At 44.2% G+C, this 21,172-nt stretch overlaps 2 protein-coding genes across 2 annotated transcripts in view; both read right to left on the bottom strand.

Annotated features, from left to right (window-relative positions):
• LOC138792194 (olfactory receptor 51E1-like) overlaps positions 1–21,172 on the bottom strand; it is a 52,535-nt gene that overhangs the window by 31,146 nt on the left and 217 nt on the right. The window lies entirely within an intron of this gene.
• LOC138793337 (olfactory receptor 51E1-like) lies at positions 10,233–12,161 on the bottom strand. The gene has a single exon (XM_069971864.1). The coding sequence runs from the start codon at positions 12,159–12,161 to the stop codon at positions 11,205–11,207; it is 957 nt and encodes a 318-aa protein (XP_069827965.1). The 3' UTR covers positions 10,233–11,204.

Here is a 21,172-nt window from a genome sequence, read left to right as displayed (position 1 = left end):
CTGGGTTTATCGCCGACTCTCTCCCTTTGTAGTGTCTAGCACTGCATAGTGGGTACAGATAGACTGAATAAACTGAGTGTCTCTGGTTGCATCATACATATGTGTCTCAGACTCACTAACACAACTGGACTGTCCCGGACAGGGGTCCCGGCAGAGCTAGGCCCTGGCTTAGCTACAGCAGGAACGGCTACTCTGTATGTCCTTCTCCCACGAGAATCTGAGTAAGACTGACTGGAACTTTCTCCACCAAGTAACTAACTTCCTACAGGGGCTGAAGTAAACTACCCTGTGAGTGGTGGAGAATCATGTGTGCAAAAGAAAGAAAGAAGAAAGATCATAGGTTAGAAAAGAACACCTCCTATAGGCTAGCACTGAACACATGGTAATCAATAAAACATTAACCCATTGTTCGCTTCAGCTGTGCAATACCTAAGAGCATACATATAGAAAACACTGACATCTAGTGGCAAAACTATAAAAATACATTAATCACCACTGAACTTTGAGTAAACAGTTTTGGCGGCAGGTGTGGAACGCGAAACACCTGTGGTGGGACACCACAAAAGGGGTTGCAACATTCACCATTGCGACTGGCCCCTTGCGCTAAGGGGGATCACCAGACCCCTCACCACATGCCGTCACTCTACTGTTCTCTTGAATCAGCCAGTTAGTAGAACTCAGGGAGGAAGACTAATATGGGCTGTGTCCCCCAACCTGTGGCTTTTAAGGTAGCAGAACTTCAGCAAGTGAGAGAAAAAAAGTGGTAAATTGATGATGACATCATCAGAATCACCTGATCTTGTCAGGTGGGAAATCCCTTGCAAACACATGCTTTAAAAAACAGAATATATAAGAAATCCACATCCACATACAAAAAAGTTGTTGTTTGGGTTAAAAGACATTCGGTATTTTGATTATTAAAACCAATGCAATCAGTCCTGCCCTGCTGTATCTATCTACCTACCCTGCTCCTGGCTGTGAGTTCAATTCCATGGGGGGAAACCATTAATACTACTTCCATATATTTTTGTATACAAATTGTAATTAAAATAAATATAAAAACAACTGTGTGGATGTACATATTCTCAACATGTGCATCTTTCCATATAGATACCTAGTTCACTGCTAAAACATGCCTTAATATATAGAATGATAATAGAGAGATAAATAAATAAATAACAATATTGATATAAAAAAAATGGCTTCCAAGCCTAAAGACATATCTACTTATAAATATGATATACTAAATATCTATAAAAAAAAATTATTATTTTTTTATAGCTAAAAACCCTTATATTGGAAGTGTTTTCGTAACAGGGCCACTTCCCCTACACAACCCACTTTGTGGTGTCGAACCTCAATAGTATTACCCTGCTCAGACTATCAGCTCTGTAATTTCATTGAGCCCTGAGGGCTGTAATGCTTGTAGTCCATAGATCCAATACATCTCACGCTTGATTAACTGATCAAACCGATTGCTAACATGGGGGGTCGATCTGATCGATGGGACAAATCTTCAATGAAGTTGGATCGGAATTATGTGTTTCGTTATAGTGCCTGGAGACCCCATGCTTTAGAAAACTTTTTTTTCACATTCAATCTGTGTCCATTCAATCGGCAGTGGAGGGGCCGCGACCCACGTATTGGAGTCCACAGGGGCATTCCAGATAAATTGATACATAGTACAAAAATGTTATATATATTCAGTATATCATATTTATAAGTACATATGTTTTTAGGCTTGGAAGCCATTTTTTTTATATCAATATTGTTATTTATTTATCTATCTATTATCATTCTATATATTAAGGCATGTTTTAGCAGTGAACTAGGTATCTATATGGAAAGATGCACATGTTGAGAATATGTACATCCACACAGTTGTTTTTATATTTATTTTAATTATAATTTGTATACAAAAATATATGGAAGTAGTATTAATGGTTTCCCCCCATGGAATTGAACTCACAGCCGGGAGCGTGCAAAGTCCGAATACTTACCACTTACTCTGTCCCTGCAGTTTGCTTCTGGCTGGGGAATTTAGCAATGATCTTGCTGCATTATGATAGATACAGCAGGGCAGGACTGATTGCATTGGTTTTAATAATCAAAATACCGAATGTCTTTGAACCCAAACAACAACTTTTTTGCATGTGGATGTGGATTTCTTATATATTATGTTTTTTAAAGCATGTGTTTGCAAGGGATTTCCCACCTGACAAGATCAGGTGATTCTGATGATGTCATCATGACACCCGTGGCCAGGCTTCCTGTTCCGGGTCATTCATTGTCTTTTTGATATAAATATGTGCAGATCAGTAACCATATCATGCCTGATGAAGAGGGGATTCTCACCCTCGAAACGCGTAGCATACCAATAAAGTGTGGCTTGACTTCAGAAGCCGTGAGCCATTTCTCTGGGAAGTTGGAGACACCTGGATGGTTTTCAAATGAGGGTTTGGAGCCAATAGGAATCCACCACTTTTTTTCTCTCACTTGCTGAAGTTCTACATTGCACCGATTACCCATCTGGGGATTGGAAGTTGGCCGGCAGCAACCCTGCTATATATAACTACATGCGCACATTAGAGTCCTGCCTAACTGTGTACGACCCTTCCAGGTGAGCGCGCATGAGCACAGTTTTCATCTATATGTTATTGTTTTATTGACCTGCACACGCAGCGCCGTTGTATCCTTCTTTTCTATTCACATATTTCTAAGGTATCAGAACTACAACCCTTCCATGTTCTACTGAGTTATGTGGACAGTGGTGCAGTAAGAGCGGTCACACTATGGTGTATATACAGTAAGAGCGGTCACACTATGGAGTATATACAGTAAGAGCGGTCACACTATGGTGTATATACTGTAAGAGCGGTCACACTATGGAGTCTATACTGTAAGAGCGGTCACACTATGGTGTATATACTGTAAGAGCGGTCACACTATGGTGTATATACTGTAAGAGCGGTCACACTATGGGGTGTATATACTGTAAGAGCGGTCACACTATGGGGTATATACTGTAAGAGCGGTCACGCTATGGGGTATATACTGTAAGAGCGGTCACACTATGGTGTATATACTGTAAGAGCGGTCACGCTATGGCGCATATACTATAAGAGCGGTCACGCTATGGCGTATATACTGTAAGAGCGGTCACGCTATGGGGTATATACTGTAAGGGCGGTCACGCTATGGGGTATATACTGTAAGAGCGGTCACACTATGGTGTATATACTGTAAGAGCGGTCACACTATGGTATATACTGTAAGAGCGGTCACACTATGGGTTATATACAGTAAGAGCGGTCACACTATGGTGTATATACTGTAAGAGCGGTCACACTATGGTGTATATACTGTAAGAGCGGTCCCACTATGGGGTATATACAGTAAGAGCGGTCACACTATGGAGTCTGTACTGTAAGAGCGGTCACACTATGGGGTATATACTGTAAGAGCGGTCACACTATGGGGTATATACTGTAAGAGCGGTCACACTATGGTATATATACTGTAAGAGCGGTCACACTATGGTGTATATACTGTAAGAGCGGTCACACTATGGAGTATATACTGTAAGAGCGGTCACACTATGGTGTATATACTGTAAGAGCGGTCACACTATGGGGTATATACTGTAAGAGCGGTCACATTATGGTGTATATACAGTAAGAGCGGTCACACTATGGTGTATATACTGTAAGAGCGGTCACACTATGGGGTATATACTGTAAGAGCGGTCACACTATGGGGTATATACTGTAAGAGCGGTCACACTATGGTGTCTATACTGTAAGAGCGGTCACACTATGGTGTATATACTGTAAGAGCGGTCACACTATGGGGTATATACTGTAAGAGCGGTCACACTATGGTGTATATACTGTAAGAGCGGTCACACTATGGTGTATATACTGTAAGAGCGGTCACACTATGGGGTATATACTGTAAGAGCGGTCACACTATGGGGTATATACTGTAAGAGCGGTCACACTATGGTGTATATACTGTAAGAGCGGTCACACTATGGTGTCTATACTGTAAGAGCGGTCACACTATGGGGTATATACTGTAAGAGCGGTCACACTATGGTGTATATACTGTAAGAGCGGTCACACTATGGGGTATATACTGTAAGAGCGGTCACACTATGGTGTCTATACTGTAAGAGCGGTCACACTATGGGGTATATACTGTAAGAGCGGTCACACTATGGTGTATATACTGTAAGAGCGGTCACACTATGGGGTATATACTGTAAGAGCGGTCACACTATGGTGTATATACTGTAAGAGCGGTCACACTATGGGGTATATACTGTAAGAGCGGTCACACTATGGTGTATATACTGTAAGAGCGGTCACACTATGGGGTGTATATACTGTAAGAGCGGTCACACTATGGGGTATATACTGTAAGAGCGGTCACACTATGGTGTATATACTGTAAGAGCGGTCACACTATGGTGTATATACTGTAAGAGCGGTCACACTATGGTGTATATACTGTAAGAGCGGTCACACTATGGAGTATATACTGTAAGAGCGGTCACACTATGGTGTATATACTGTAAGAGCGGTCACACTATGGGGTATATACTGTAAGAGCGGTCACACTATGGGGTATATACTGTAAGAGCGGTCACACTATGGAGTCTGTACTGTAAGAGCGGTCACACTATGGGGTATATACTGTAAGAGCGGTCACACTATGGTGTATATACTGTAAGAGCGGTCACACTATGGGGTATATACTGTAAGAGCGGTCACACTATGGTGTATATACTGTAAGAGCGGTCACACTATGGGGTGTATACTGTAAGAGCTGTCACACTGTGGTGTATATACTGTAAGAGCGGTCACACTATGGTGTCTATACTGTAAGAGCGGTCACACTATGGAGTATATACAGTAAGAGCGGTCACACTATGGTGTATATACAGTAAGAGCGGTCACACTATGGTGTATATACTGTAAGAGCGGTCACACTATGGTGTATATACTGTAAGAGCGGTCACACTATGGTGTATATACTGTAAGAGCGGTCACACTATGGAGTATATACAGTAAGAGCGGTCACACTATGGTGTATATACTGTAAGAGCGGTCACACTATGGTGTCTATACTGTAAGAGCGGTCACACTATGGGGTATATACTGTAAGAGCGGTCACACTATGGGGTATATACTGTAAGAGCGGTCACACTATGGGGTATATACTGTAAGAGCGGTCACACTATGGTGTATATACTGTAAGAGCGGTCACACTATGGTGTATATACTGTAAGAGCGATCACACTATGGAGTATATACTGTAAGAGCGGTCACACTATGGGGTGTATATACTGTAAGAGCGGTCACACTATAGGCTATATACTGTAAGAGCGGTCACACTATGGGGTATATACTGTAAGAGCGGTCACACTCTCCACATAGTGCACACTCCTCACACTCGCCACATAGTGCACACTCCTCACACTCGCCACATAGTGCACACTCCTCACACTCGCCACATAGTGCACACTCCTCACACTCGCCACATAGTGCACACTCCTCACACTCGCCACATAGTGCACACTCCTCACACCCGCCACATAGTGCACACTCCTCACACTCGCCACATAGTGCACACTCCTCACACCCGCCACATAGTGCAGACTCCTTACTCACCACAGCAGCGCAGAGGATTCAGCAGGAGATGAGAAGCAGTGATGAGGCCGGAGCTCAGGGTCATGTCTTGTAGATTTCCTGTAGAGACTGCAGAGAGTGATCAGATCTGAGAAGGATTTATAGTCCGGGGAAATCCTCCGAGTCCTGGACTGTATGGAATTATATGTGCGGATGTGGGAAAAGAAAAGATCACTCTGAAGAAAATCCCAACCTGCCTCATTATTCCCCCGATATCCCACAGAATGACGTATGAGTTTTTGCTTCTTTTTGCTATGAGATAGAATTGTCTCAGTGATTGTATTGGTTTGCAGTTTGTATTTGACCTGTGATCATATAGTACTGGGTAATTGTCTACTGATCCTAAGAGCCCCCGGATCAATGTGTGTCCCCCCAACCCGCAGATCCAAGATCAAAGAGCAGGTGTGCCACTACGTCTTAGTGTCATAAGGGTTAACCACCATGCACTTATTTGGTTCTTTTATTGTCCAATCCTTAGGCTGGATATCCTTTCTAGTCAATATTCTGGGAGAAAGTGTACAGATAGTGTTCCTGCAGAAGCTTAGTCCAGGGCCTGGCCTGAAGGCCAGGGCCAGGCAAACAGACTTATACTTTCAGTGGTTTATTGTCTACTGGATAAAGTTCTGCCACAAATCAAGGCATTATGACATTATCTATCCTGTACTATGGACACCATGCTAGTGCTACTATAGTTACAGTGGGAGGAGGGGGGGGGGGGGGCTTGGTGAACAGCCCAGGGCCTATGGTAAAGTTAATCTGCCCCTGGTAACTACCTCATAGGGATAACCTTGTCTATGGCTGGGGTGACAATCCTTACTAGTCAGAACGTTCTAGAAAGCATAGGTTCATTTCCAGCAGAGTGGGGAGCAGATGAAGCCGAAGTACTCTGTTTATCTTCGCTCGGCTATCTCAGGGAACCTTGAGTGGCTAGCTACACCCAGCTGTGCAAGCTTGGGGCTCGTGCTCCCAGACCTGACACTTCTAATCTCTTCTGACAGGAGGCGGTATCTTTCCTAACCATTAGTATGAGTTCTTCTCCCAAGTCACCCCAACAGAGTACTGTTACTAATCAGACAAGTCCCCTTGGTAGCCCTGTAGCCTTATCTCTAGCCTAACCTCACTTCACTGTAACCTTACCAGCCAAGACAATTATGCTGTGTAATAGGAGGGAACGATTAGCCGATATGAACGATGTCGGCTGATAGTTGCTGTAGTTTATCTTTCAACATGTTGAAAGGCAAACAACTAATATAGCAGCGATCTGCTGCCACCGCTCCGTGGAGTAGGAGGCGGCAGCAAACCGCTGCTATCTTCTATGGGCTGCCCGGACGATCTAGCGATCACACGGGCGAGCCGCCCACCCCCCTCCCCCGCAGCTCCCTGCGGTCCCCCTGTACTCACCAGCTGTAATAGGTGTAATAGCGGCGGCAGCAAGTGGGGGACGAGGAGCAAACGAGCGGTGACAGTGCTCATTTGCCCCTCTCAGTCGCCCCGTGTAATGGGGACTTTACTCCTAACTATACACCTCTAGTATCCAGCTATTCTATGTTGTCCACAAGGAGAAGAACTATTGTTTCTAAATATATATCTATATATAAATATATATAGTACCTAAAGCACTATTTTTCCTGTGTATTGTACTGAAGATTTGCTCGGTAAAGTTGTTAAGCTGTTTAAGAACTGAACTCTGTGGTTTTACATCTACATCTGTTCTACTTAAAAAGCCGTGTGTCAGTATACTCGGGGTGGGCATATCCTGACCACCGTGACAAGTGCCTACTTGGTACCCCAACACCTAGACCACTGCTAATTCTTGTGTGATCGGCGATAAAATATTTTTAGGAACTTACTTGGGTCTGGACCAAAACAAGTGTCCAAGCGGAATTCGGGCCTGCTCAGCCCTGATATCTATCTATTTTCGTATGGGTTAGCGCGGCATAGGAGATACATGGGTTTTGTTGCTTCCATACAATGGCGTTGCATTTGGTGAGGTAGGAAGTAGCTGCCTTACATATAGGAGTTTGGGAAGTATTTAAGACTTTAAAAGTTTTTTCGACCTATCCAGGATAGATATATGGCAGATAAGGTGTCTAGCTGGGATTAGGGGAGGGGGATAATTCAGAATCTTTAGGAAGAGGTCATGAAGGTTTTGAGATAGACGATTTCCTAGAAAGTTGCTATGTTTTGTTGGCCACTTGAACTGAGAATTTTTCTTGTATAGAGTTTTTTTATTTTGAGACACGGAACGCCTCCGATATTTCTTGGTTTATTTTAAAGTTAGATGCTCTCCCAAACTCATCAAAAATACGCATTAGATGGGCGAATCTATGGGGGAATAGATTTCAGGGTCAGTGACATGTTGTGTCATGCTCATCTTTCCCGAGATGTTCGGGTGGGATCTTATAGGGTTTCCATTATGAGCACAAAAAGGAAGGTGATAAGGGGCATCCCTGTCTCCCCCTGTTTTAGTTTGAAAAGGAGGAGATGGTTCACCATTAACTAAGACTCTAGCAGATAAGTAAGAAGGTAAGAATAGCGTCTATAGAGAGTGCTGTGAATCCAAATTTGTCATATTTGTCTTAAAGGTCCAGTCAACTCTATTAAATACTTTTTCTGCATCGGTTCCTGAAAGCACTAAAGGGGATGTTGTGTCTTGTAGCATGGTTGATAATCTAAATAAGTCTATGAATAATATATTTACCTTCTCTCGAAGGGATGAACCCAACCTGCTCATGTATAAGTCTGGGTAAGGGTTGATTGATACAAGAAGCCAAAAGCTTAGCCCAGATCTTAATGGAGTGTCCCAGAGCAGGTGTGTCACCACTACTATATAACTACCTGTAAGGGTCCATTTACACAGAGAGATTATCTGACAGATTATCTGCCAAAAATTTCAAGCCAAAGCCAGAAATGGACTATATACAGAGATCAGGTCATAAAGGAAAGCCTGAGATTTTTCCCTCTTTTTCAATCCATTCATGGCTTTGGCTTCAAATCTTTGGCAGATAATCTGTCAGATAATGTTTCTGTGTAAATGGACCCTAAGCTCCTGGGTTGGAGCTTCAGGGAGAGTGTAGGAAGTGTAGTTCCTGCAGAAACTTACTCCAGGGCCTGGCCTAGAGACCAGGTTCTCTGACAGGCACTCTATGACAGATTCATCATTCTTCTTAAGTATCTCAACAACTGCTGTGCAGTGCTAAAAGCCTTAGGTGTGATAACTACCATTCAGGGTACAGCTTGCTTATGCCTAGGGGGCACTTCGTCTACGTGTTCAAGTCAACACATTCCAGAAAGAGAAGGTTTATCTGCAGCGGAGCAAAATGCAGCTAAAGCCGAAGTACTCTGTTGAACTTTGCTCGGCCATCTCCGGATGCTACCAGAACTGGCACTCAGTGATCTTTCTTGCATGAGGCAGTATCTCTTCTAAACTGTGACTACAAGTTTATTTAACAAGATCTTCACAAGTCACCCTGATAGAGTTCTGCTACTTATTAGGCAAGGCCCCTCAGTAGCCCCCTAGCATTCTCAAAAGTCAAACTAAACCCTAACCTAACCTACTTAGTAAACTAAGTACAGAGATCCTGTCTTATATATACCTACAGTATATACCTCAAGGAAAAGAACCTTCATGATGTATACTGCTGTACCCTGTATTGCTCTGAATACTTCAGTAAACTGTTCACTTGTTTAAGAACTGGACTCTGTGGTTCCTCCTTCCTCACACCTATACCTGTTCTATTTTAAGTCTTGTGTCAGTATACCCGGGGTTGGGCACTTCTGACCACCGTGACAAGTTGTTATACCTAACACCTAGCCTACTGCTAATTTTAACCCCAGGTTACTGCATTAATATCAACATTTAGTAACGAGATTGGTCGATAAATACTTCAGAGATGAGGAGGTTTATCTTCCTTATGTATGACAGTAATTATTGCTTGCAGGGACAGAGGAGGAGGCAGGATGCCCCACAAGAGAGTTTCCTATCGAGTCTCAGTTTGTGAAGTTCGGCTTGCTCATCTCTACCATCAGATGAAGCCCTGTAAGGTTTTCAGAGTTCCAGGCATGGACAATGTTAAAGTTATATGATATGATGAACTGCTGGTTAGTGTTTCCACTTCTGCCATCATTTCCTGCTGTAAGAGAGTAAGGTGGAGCAGCCGCATTCATATTCTATATTAGAACCCCACATTCTATTGCTGCAGATCCTTTAAATGTTTAAGATCTTTTCTGAACCATACGTGAAAGACATCCAAAGAACACCACAGGGTTAGATACAGATGTATGAAGACAAGACTTGTAATCACACATATACTCATACATACAATGAGATAGCCAAGTAGTCTTCCTATATCGGAGAGTGATCCTCCATCCATGCTGTGAGGTATATAAAGTAATATTCTCAAGGTGGAGTTCTTCTTATGATGGATACCATGCCTTCTACCCTACTGGCACATAACAACGCGCTAGAATAAGGATAGCACTTCACTCTTATACTGAAGGACGCCCATTATGTTTATTACATGCTATGTCATTGCTCTCCACAAAGTAAATGTAACCTGCTACATCAGACTCATAACATTCCTACAATAAGGTTTCCCACATGTGAAGGAACGTGGACATAGAGTAAAGAGAAAACAGTGTTGATGACCGAGGACCTGAGTGTTGACCCTATCAACGATACTACATAACACCAGGTAAGGATCATGGGCATAGGGTTTGGGGTCTACAGCGCAAAGGTCCAGGCATTGTATCTGCCCTTCTTGGTGGATGTGCTAAAGAAGTAGAAAAGTGGCCAATGCCCATTGTTCTTTTTTGTTGCACTATATACAATTGTGCTACACACCAGCATCTCAAAACTACTCAAACTAATACAAGTCATTGTTCAATACCAATCTATCCATGACTGTCCCAAGGCTTCCTCATTTCTGATGTGAGAGCATAAGCAGGAGGTCTTGTAATGTAGGATTAGGATATCTGTGCCGGTTGTCGCAGTCCACTCGGTGTGCAAAAAGATACTATAGGCTCACGTGAAAAATGTGTGTCACCAAGTTAGGGCAGAATTACTGATCCCCACCACCCTATTGGTACCCAGGTCCTTGCTGATGATCACTGCTTCTCGGGTTATCATCTAGGAGATGCCTATTCTGCCAATCACGGACCAAACAGTTGAACTACCTCAGACTGTCATTGACTAAGTGGAAATGTCCTTTAGGTTAAGTTAAGGACCAGAAAGTGGTGAACAGAGGAAACCGGGGCAACACTTGATGGACAATGGGGCAGGTGAGTGACCCTTTTTTTTCTATCTTTGAGCCTCCCTCAGCCGCTTAGGGATAGTATATGCGATTAAGGTAGCAACGATGGACCTTGTAATGTAGAACCCACACTGTTATAAAGAATATGGGGGCCCAAGGCCTATACACAGGAGAGGTCATAGATATGTTGGCTAGAGGCTCCCTTTAAATCCAGTACATGGATGGGTTCCGTGTTAGCCCAGTCCATGTCCTGCTAAGGTCATATGTTCCTGGAGGTTTTCACCTGACTATAAACCTTTTTAAATCCAACGTGGATCTGTTTGGTTTTAATCCCATAGATTAAGGGGTTAATGACGGGGGACACCAGGAGATAGACATTCCCAAAAAGAATATGAAGGTTCGGAGCTGTGGGGTTCTTGAACCTGTGTACAACGGAGATACCAATGATTGGGATGTAGTAGATGAGGACAGCACAGATGTGGGCAGTACACGTACTGAAGGCCTTCATGCTGGCATCTTCCACAAGACCGTGCACCGTCTTAATGATCAGCAGGTAAGAAATAGAGATGAAGAGCGAGTCGATACCCATGCCCAAGATGTTGATGAAAAGTCCATAAATAATATTGACCGTAATGTCCTCACAAGCCAGCTTCATTACCTCTTGGTGCAGGCAGTAGGAATGTGATAGGACGTTATCCTTCCACTTCAGAAACCGATTGATGATTAGCGGGATGGGAACCATGTAAAGAATGCCTCTCCCCACGATCAGGATGGACATCTTAAAAATTCTCTCATTGGTTAGAATAGACGAGTATCTTAATGGGTGACAGATAGCCACATAGCGATCCACAGCCATGGCCACCAAGATCCCAGACTCCAGAGTAGAAAGGAAGTGGATGAAGAACATCTGGGTAAGACAATTACCAAATGGGATCTCCTTGTTGTCTCTCCAAAAGATCCCCAGCATCTTCGGCATGGTGGTGGTGGCAATCAATAGGTCTACCACTGACAACATGAAGAGGAAGATGTACATGGGCTCATGAAGCTCCTGGTCCACCCTAATGATGTAGAGAATGGAAGAATTCCCCATCACTGCGACAATGTACATTGAGATGAGGAGAATCCCAAGCCAGAGGTTGAAGTCCTCCAGATACGGGATCCCGCTGAGCAGGAAATGGCCGATGTGGCTGCAGTTGGGTTGGCCAGTGGTTGACATGACCGGAGAAAAGTCATAAAGGAAGCATCTTCTACATTGACAGAGAAAAGTAAAAAAAATTGTCGTTATGTAATAGTACGAGAGTCATAAGGTGTAATATACAGGTGATGTGTGTAATCCTATAGTAACATGGCTAGTAAGATAACAAGAAGAAATGTCTACCCAGCTATAATATAATCCACTGTATGTAATTTCCTGCACATACTGCTGACTCCTCGCAAACAATAATGACTCCTCAGACACACTGCTAACTTCCTGCACACACTGCTGACTCTCCGCCCATGACTTTGGTATTGTAGAGTACGGTTCAATCATACCCCCCCACCCCCACCCCACCAACCATGTTCCCTCCCCCCCCCCCCCTGCTTATCACACATTTAAATTACAACCCAGAGTTGCCGTTTGGAAAACATTTTGGCCACAGCAGCCAATATACAGCAAATAACATTGTTCAATAATGTGCAATAACCTCAACCATATAACTAACAACCCTGGAGGAGGTCCTTGTAGCTACCAAAAGATCTGACGCCCACTTAGCTTACTATCGTAATTATCTTTTTGTCATTGCCTCCAGTTGCCCAGCCTAACTCTGAGACCCCATCCAACTGTGGCTACCCTGCCACCTGTCGCTCTCTGGTGCTACCGCCAGTGAGAGCCCAAAATTTTGCACCAGACCACCAGTAAATTATCATGACTATTGACAAGAAGGGTCATACCCCACAATGATCCCCCCCCCCCCGTCCCCCCTCCAATTTGACCTCCAACCACAAGGACCTCCCCCGCCATGGCTGCAATGAAAACCTACACCCCCGTACCCCAACCAACAACTGTCTGCTGTGACCCCCCCCCCCCCCAACACTAGAGCCCAGCAGAGTCTAGCCCCATGTAGGGAGGGAGGGCGGGACAACTCGGGGGTCTGGCGCACACACTGCTGACTCCCCGCACACACTGCTGACTCCCCGCACACACTGCTGACTCCCCGCACACACTGCTGACTCCCCGCACACACTGCTGACTCCCCGCACACACTGCTGACTCTCTGCACACACTGCTGACTCCCCGCACACACTGCTGACTTCCCGCACACACTGCTGACTTCCCGCACACACTGCTGACTCCTCGCACACACTGCTGACTCCTCGCACACACTGCTGACTCCTCGCACACACTGCTGACTCCTCGCACACACTGCTGACTCCTCGCACACACTGCTGACTCCTCGCACACACTGCTGACTCCTTGCACACACTGCTGACTCCTCGCACACACTGCTGACTCCTCGCACACACTGCTGACTCTCCGCACACACTGCTGACTCTCCGCACATATTGCTGAGTACCCCACCCACTGCTGACTCATTGCACATTATTGCTGACTCCTCGCACTTATGTCCGTCAGTAGCTTTTAAAATGACAGGGATGCTGTGCGTATGCTGCTCCATATGCACATATCCTCTGTCATTGTGGTGACAATTACATCACTACAACAAAGATGTGAGGTCAGCGATTACATCACTGGTCTATTATTACCGACCCAGCACTCAGATGTGACCTCTGCACCCCCTACAGTTATTCCCAAGGTTACTCCTACAGAACTACACTGTGTAATAATACCTGTAGGCCTCCATTACTATTATCACTGCTACTGCCTATGCTGCCGCTACTTCTATGACTATAGTAACATCTATCATTCTATCTTAGGACAGTCAGGCTCCAGTCACTATACTCATCCATAATGAAGGAGAGGACTGACACACTGTAACAAAGCCCTCAGCACATGATGGATATGATGATAAATCCTCCAGTATTATACAGTCCTGATGATGAGACCCATCCACAATCTACACTATACACACATGAGCCCTGCAGTAAGACTATAATATACTCCTATAATACACCCAGCATACAGGGGGGTCTTATCAGGGGACGGCCATGGGCACTCACCTGGGCTCCTGCGCTCCAGAGGTCTATGCGGCAGATGTGCTCGGCTCCCGACACCAGGACATTTATAGGGAGCGATGGAGCCGAGTGCTGGGAATACACGGCCATCACTGGTGGAGCATCCAGGGAAATCAGCCACGGCATAAACACCAGGGCGGATGTCATCTATTTACAGGAGAGGACTCGGGGGTCATCTATCTACAGGAGAGGACTCGGGGGGGGCATCTATCTATAGGAGAGGACTCGGGGTCATCTGTTTACAGGAGAGGACTCGGGGGGGGGGGGGGGGGCTTGATAAAGTTGTAAATGTTTACTAAGACATTTTACACAGGAGAACAACACAAAGTCATAATAATAATAATCAATCCATCATCATCATCAGTTATGAATTGTTTTCTCTCATTTGTACAACACTTTGACCCCAGTTCTACATTTATACAATTATTATATGATATTGTCATCTTGCCCTGAATGTAAATATGAAAACCGGAGATGATAGGATTGTATAGAATTCTACCCTCCTGTCCTCCCGTCTCATTATGGAGTATTGGCGATGGGGATGATAGGGAAACCCGGATTCCTTTCCATCTTAGGACCAGGATGCAACGTAGGCAACTGTAAAAAGAGATGAAAGGATCTGATGACTTCCTGGGCTTTCAGCTCCTATATGATTGGTATATATATATATATATATATATATATATATATATATATATATATATACACCAATGGACAGATATTCAGCAGCACGCCAGCATACGTGAAAAATTGTGGTTTATTGCAAAAAAGGTACAAAAATAGCAGAGATGCGACGTTTCGACCCTCTCACAGGATCATTATCAAGCATGCTTGATAATGATCCTGTGAGAGGGTCGAAACGTCGCATCTCTGCTATTTTTGTACCTTTTTTGCAATAAACCACAATTTTTCACGTATGCTGGCGTGCTGCAGAATATCTGTACATACTATTGGGGATCCCCGAGCCAAGGGACTGGCTCTGTACAGCACCTGCTTCATAATTGTTTGGATGTGCGGCTTTCTCCTGTATCTATATATAATATATATATATAATATATGGTAGACGACCTCTGCAGACGGGTTTACGGAGTTGGAACTATGAATGGATGAAAACCTTGGGTTAAAACCATACTTACAATAAAACAGTGAAATCTTGGTAGAGGTTCTTTACCTAATATTCAAGGTGGACTCCTTCCATTTATCCTGGCCATTAGACACAAAGCATCTGAGGAATTGTTCCAATGACTGATTGGGCCCTATTCCACCAGATGATTATCGTTCAGATTATCGTTAAATCATTCGAATCTAAACGATAATCGTTCGGTTGAAATGCAGTTAACGATTAACAACCGAACGAGAAATCGTTGATCGCTTTATAAGACCTGGACCTATTTTTATCGTTGCTCGTTCACAAAACGTTCGCAAATCGTTCGCATTGAATAAGACATCGTTCGGTCGTTCGCAGTAGATACGAACGCAATAGCAAAGAAATAGCGAAGAAAACACAATCGCAAATACGATCGTAAGTAACAATTATCGTTCCATGGAAATGAGTGATCGTTTTCAGGTCTTTCGCAATAGCAGTCGCTTGAGATCGTTAATCGTTAATGATTATGCAAACGATAATCGTCTGGTGGAATAGGGCCCTAAGTCACTGTTTCACCATTAGTCTGTGGGTGAAAGGCTGAGGAGAATGACAGAGAGACTGCCAGTCGAGCGCAGAGTTCCCTCCAAAATTTAGACACAAATTGCACCCCTCTGCCCGACACCATATTTTCAGGTTCCCCACTGATGCGTAGGATGTGATCAATAATTAGAGAGGCCAGGGATCATGCACTGGGAAGTTTCCTGAGGGGGATACGATGACACATTTTAGAAAACCACTTCTCAGATGTCCCTTTAGAAGCAGGCAAATCAGTATTAAAATCCATCAATATCTGAGTCCAAGGTCTCTCAGGTAAAGGAAGGGGTTAAGAATATCCTCGCGTAGCCTTTGAGGGACCTTGGATCGAGCACAGACCTCACAAGCCTCCACAATCTCCTGGACATCCCTCAACCATGCTGGCCACCAGTAACTCTGGGAGAGCAGATATTTGTGCCAGCGATGCCCGGGTGTCCTTCCAAAACAGAGCAATGAGTCTCCTCCAAGACTATAAGAAAAAGTTTGAGGTACAAACGATTTGCCTTCTGGGGCATATTGAGGAACTAGGGACTGAGAGTTCCCCACTTGAGGAGCAAGATCAGATTGATGGGAATGAACAACCATATCAGACACTAAAATCTTTTCAGGATGAACCCTGGGGGGCATAGTTGGCACTGAAACTGCAGGACAGAGAATCCGCACAAAGATTCTTCGACCCAGGTCAATAGGTTATAACAAGTAAAAAACAATGCCAACTGGGCCTGTCTGGGTGATGGACGTTTAGCTTTGTCAAGATATAACAGATTTTTATGGTCTGTTAAAAAAGTAATTCTATATTTGGCTCCCTCAATATAGTGTCTCCATTGCTCAAAGGCCCATTTGATGGCCAGCAGTCCCCTACTGCCAATGTCATAGTTTTGCTGGGAACTGGAGAACTTTCTTGAGAACAACACCACTGGCCTAAGATTGGTGAGGGGCTCGGGACCCTGAGAGAGGACCGCCGCCACCCCAACCTCAGAACCATTCACCTTAATTAATACAGGAGCATCCGAGAAACACTTTTTAGTTTCCCAAATGCCTGTTCTGCCTCCAGGGTCCAGTTGACTAAGTCGGCCCCTTTCCTGGTGAGATCTGTCAAATGTTTAGCGATAATAGAAAATCCTTTAATAAACTTCCTGTAGTAGTTGGCAAAACCAGGGAACAGCTGGAGAGCCTAAAGATTAGAATGTTGCTCCAAGTTTACAATGGCGACCATTTTAAGAGGGTCCGTGCAGAAGGAATTGAAGGTTATAATATATTCCAGAAAAGTGACCCTCTGAACTCCAAACAGGCTTTTGGACAACTTAGAAGACAAGTGATTTTCACATAGTAATTCTATCACCTCTTAGACATGTAGACAATCTAAATATACAACTACATAGCGGCCGAGTAACTCCGTGAACACATCATTACTGAAATGCTAGAAAACAGCTGGCACTTTACACAACTCGAAGGGCATCACTAAATATTGATAATGGCCCTCCAGAGTGTTAAAACTCTTTTACCATAAATCCAATTCCCTTATCCGGATTACTTTGTAGGCCCGACAAAGATTAATTTTGAGAAACCAACAGTCTGATTGAACAAAGCTGACCACCATGTTTTTTTTTAGATTCCGTCCCCTAAAGGAGAGTTGGATGGGTGAATATGCCCTTTAAGAAGGCTTTTCTGGATATATTCATGCGTAGCCTTCCTCTCTGGCATAGACAGGTTTAAAATTTCCCCTTTAGGGTAGTTAGCTCCAGGAATGAAATCTATTCCACAATCATAGGCTCAAAGTCAGGAATCTCTCCCCCCCCCCCCCCCCCCCCAGAGTGCAGTCAGCCATGTTTACCATGCTACAATGTGACGTGCACTGGGGGCCCCACTTGACCAATCAAAGACTGAATTATGTTGGTCCAACCAAGGCAATCCGAGTATCACATCAGATGACAACTGATCCATAACTAAGAAAAAAAAATCCATGACCTCCAAATGGATGGAACCAAAATGAATGTTAATAGGAGGTTTGGCGTATCCAATCTTACCCCTAGCCAGTTGGGTAAAATCCACACCTGTCACAGACAACAGACATTTCAACAAGACTGGGCCTGCTTCTAAACTGAACAACAGTGGCGTAGCGACCACTACCAAGGGGGGCACGCGAGGCCCACCCTCTCCACCACACTTCCCCCCTCCCTCTTGTGACCGCTAGCAGTGTTTTGCTTGCGGTCACAAGAGGCTGGCCCCGCGTCTAAAGCGTGGCTCACAGCTTTGTCCCATCCCCGGCAGCACACGCATCAGTGAGCTAAGTGTGCGCCAGGAAAGTACAGTACTTCTGGCACAGGGGGCATCCATAACAAGCGCCCCCTGTGCCAGAAGTAATATCCCCAGCGCACACAGAGCTCACTGGTGTGTGTGTGCTGCTGGGGACGGGACAGAGCCGGGGAGCCGCACGTCAGCCGACAGCCAGACCGAGGCTGCAGGAGAGAGACACGGCGGGGAGCGAGTTGCAGGTGAGTTTTTTTTCTTTTCTTATCTGCTTTGCACAGACAGGGGGGCATCTATAAGGGGTATAACATGGGGGGCATCTTTAAGGGGAATAACAGGAGGGGCATCTATAAGCGGGATACATGGGGCATCTATAAAGGGGATAACAGGAGGGGCATCTATAAGGGGGATACATGGGGGCATCTAAAAGAGGGATAACATGGAGGCCATCTATAAGGGGGATACATGGGGGCCATCTATAAGGGGGATAACAGGAGGGGCATCTATAAGCGGGATACATGGGGCATCTATAAAGGGGATAACAGGAGGGGCATCTATAAGGGGGATACATGGGGGCATCTATAAGAGGGATAACATGGAGGCCATCTATAAGAGGGATACATGGGGGCCATCTATAAGGGGGATAACAGGAGGGGCATCTAAAAGGGGGAAACATGGGGCATCTATAGGGGGGATAACATGGAGGCCAACTATAAGGGGGATATATTGAGGCAATCTATAAGGGGTATAACAGGAGGGGCATCTATAAGGGGGATACATGGGGGCATCTATAAGGGGGATAACAGGGCGCATTTATAAGGGGCACAACACATAGGGGACAATCTATAAGGGGGAAACATTGGGGGGCCATCTATAAGGGGGACTACACGGGGGGCGTGTACAATAGGACAACAGATGAATGCATATACTATAGTGGTCTACACAGAGGGGGGTATATACTATTAGGGGGGTCACAAAGAGTCAGTCTACCAACCAAACCAGGGTGTAAAGGGGACAATACAGATGTGCAGTTAGTATAGAGATGAGGATGGTGCAGAGTGAGGGGCCTTATATGTCTGCCCGGCAGACTCTGTGGATTTGTGGCTTGGAGAAGTTCTCATAACGGCCCAGGACGGATGGAGAAGAAGAAAATGAAAAGAGAAGAACTCCGATCAGAGAAGACGTCCCCTGTGAGTCACTAAATATAACTACACTGTAATGTATATAGTGTACAGAGCCTGTGTAGAGCTGCGTCCACCTCTATATGACTGGATGAGGTGATAATGATATGTGTACAGTGGATTATTCAGTAGCAGTGGTGGTTAGTCAGTATGTGGCGGTGTTAGTCAGTATGTGGTGGTAATATTTGTTACTTGTAATCTGGTACTGTTTTTTATTGGATTTTGTATACAGAATTTGGTCAATAACAATATGGTGGTGATAGTAGTGGTGGTAATATTTGCCCCTTGCATACTGGTATTATTGACAATATTGGTCTCAGTATACAAGATTTGGTTAGTAACAGTATGGCGTTAATATGTATGGTGATAATATTTCCTATATACTGGTATTATTGGTAATATTGGTCTTGAGATATACCAATAGCATTGCTTGGTCGAGGAAGGGGAGGCCCAAGTTGACCTCTTGCACCAGGGCCCAAGAGACATTAGCTACGCCCCTGCTGAACAAGAAAGATGAATTTATAAAATTAGGGGAAGCTCCAGAATTAATGAGCAGGACCTGACACTGTCACCTACAAACAAAAGTTTAAAACTCTGCGGCATTGTTGCGCAGCTCCCAGCATGCTATTGATACATCATGCTGGCCAGGGAAACACTCCATTACAGGGCTTCCCTGTCCATAGGGCCCTTTAAATAGGGGACATGGGAATAAGCTGTAAGAAGAACAAAAAAAACACACAGAAAAAGAACAAAATATAGCCAAAAGTGCAATAACAGTCATTTTCTGCAACCTGTGGACTGTGCCGAGGTCCCAACAGGTACAGTCCTTACAATTCCTATGTTTTTTGGGCGAAGCACAGAGCGCAAGCAAGGATCTATGGTATTAATCTTAATCTTGATACTGAATTGTTTCAAGTTTCTTGGTTCAGTATTCAGGACCTTCGTTGGAGAGAATTGTACACCACCCTGAAGAAGCTAGCTGCGTTATTCTCCAGATGTGATTATAATTTATCTGGGAGATGATGTGAGCAAATTAAAGACTCTCAACTTGATTTAGAAAATGAAGAGGGACATGGCTCTCTGATTCTATGCCGTTATTTTCAGAAATAGTGCCCTGGTTCATTCGGTCATAGAAACCTTAAGTTTTTTGTGACCGGATTAGAAAAAAAGAGTGAATAAGAGTATGGAAAAGTTTGTGCCATGTGACTTTTTATTCTGTTGTGTAGGTTTTATAACTTCCTTGTATGGATACAATTTTGTTCATCTGTCAGAAGTAGGTGCAGATATTATCAATCTTGACTTACAGTTGATGATTGAGATATGTGCTGTGACTTTGTTTGGGAAGAAAGGGGGGGGGGGGGGTGCGCTGGACATTAGGATGTCCAGCCAGGTGGGGCCTAAGGCTGGGTAGACTTTGTTTTTAAGGGATAGTTTGACTTTTGAAATGGACTTTTGTCTTACTGATATTTTCATGTTTACAAAAATATCCAGTGTGGAGTTAAAATATAGAAAAGAAACTGGCAACTTTAAAGCAACAGAAGGAAAGGAGATTGCGTCTATTGCATTATAGCCGCCAACTTCTTTACTATATATTTACAAAATACAGCATATTTTCATTCTAATGTTTTTAATTTAAAAAAAATCAAAACTGAAGTGAAAATATCATGTTTTAAGTTAATATACTGTTAGGAAGTTGGCAGATATAATGCAATCGATGTAATCCCTGATGCTTACGATTGTAAGTATAATCACGCCCCCACTTTCCCATAGCATGGTCTTGGGGGTAAGACTATCACTTTCAGACTAACCAGGTACCCCCTGCAATGCCGAGCGGGGGCCACCTGGTTAAATACTTGAGTCTCCCATTGATTTCAATGGGACTCATTACTTGAATAGAGCAAAAGAGTATTGAAAAACACTAGACTGGAGTAACAAGCATTC

Source organism: Dendropsophus ebraccatus, chromosome 5 (assembly GCF_027789765.1).
Source record: "Dendropsophus ebraccatus isolate aDenEbr1 chromosome 5, aDenEbr1.pat, whole genome shotgun sequence".
Lineage (NCBI taxonomy): Eukaryota > Metazoa > Chordata > Amphibia > Anura > Hylidae > Dendropsophus > Dendropsophus ebraccatus.
The sequence above is the reverse complement of the archived record's forward strand: the minus strand, read 5'-3'. Positions and strand labels throughout refer to the sequence as shown.

Bases quoted from the DNA above. Each gene is read 5' to 3' on its own strand.
- LOC138793337 (XM_069971864.1), bottom strand. From the start codon at position 12,161: ATGTCAACCACTGGCCAACCCAACTGCAGCCACATCGGCCATTTCCTG.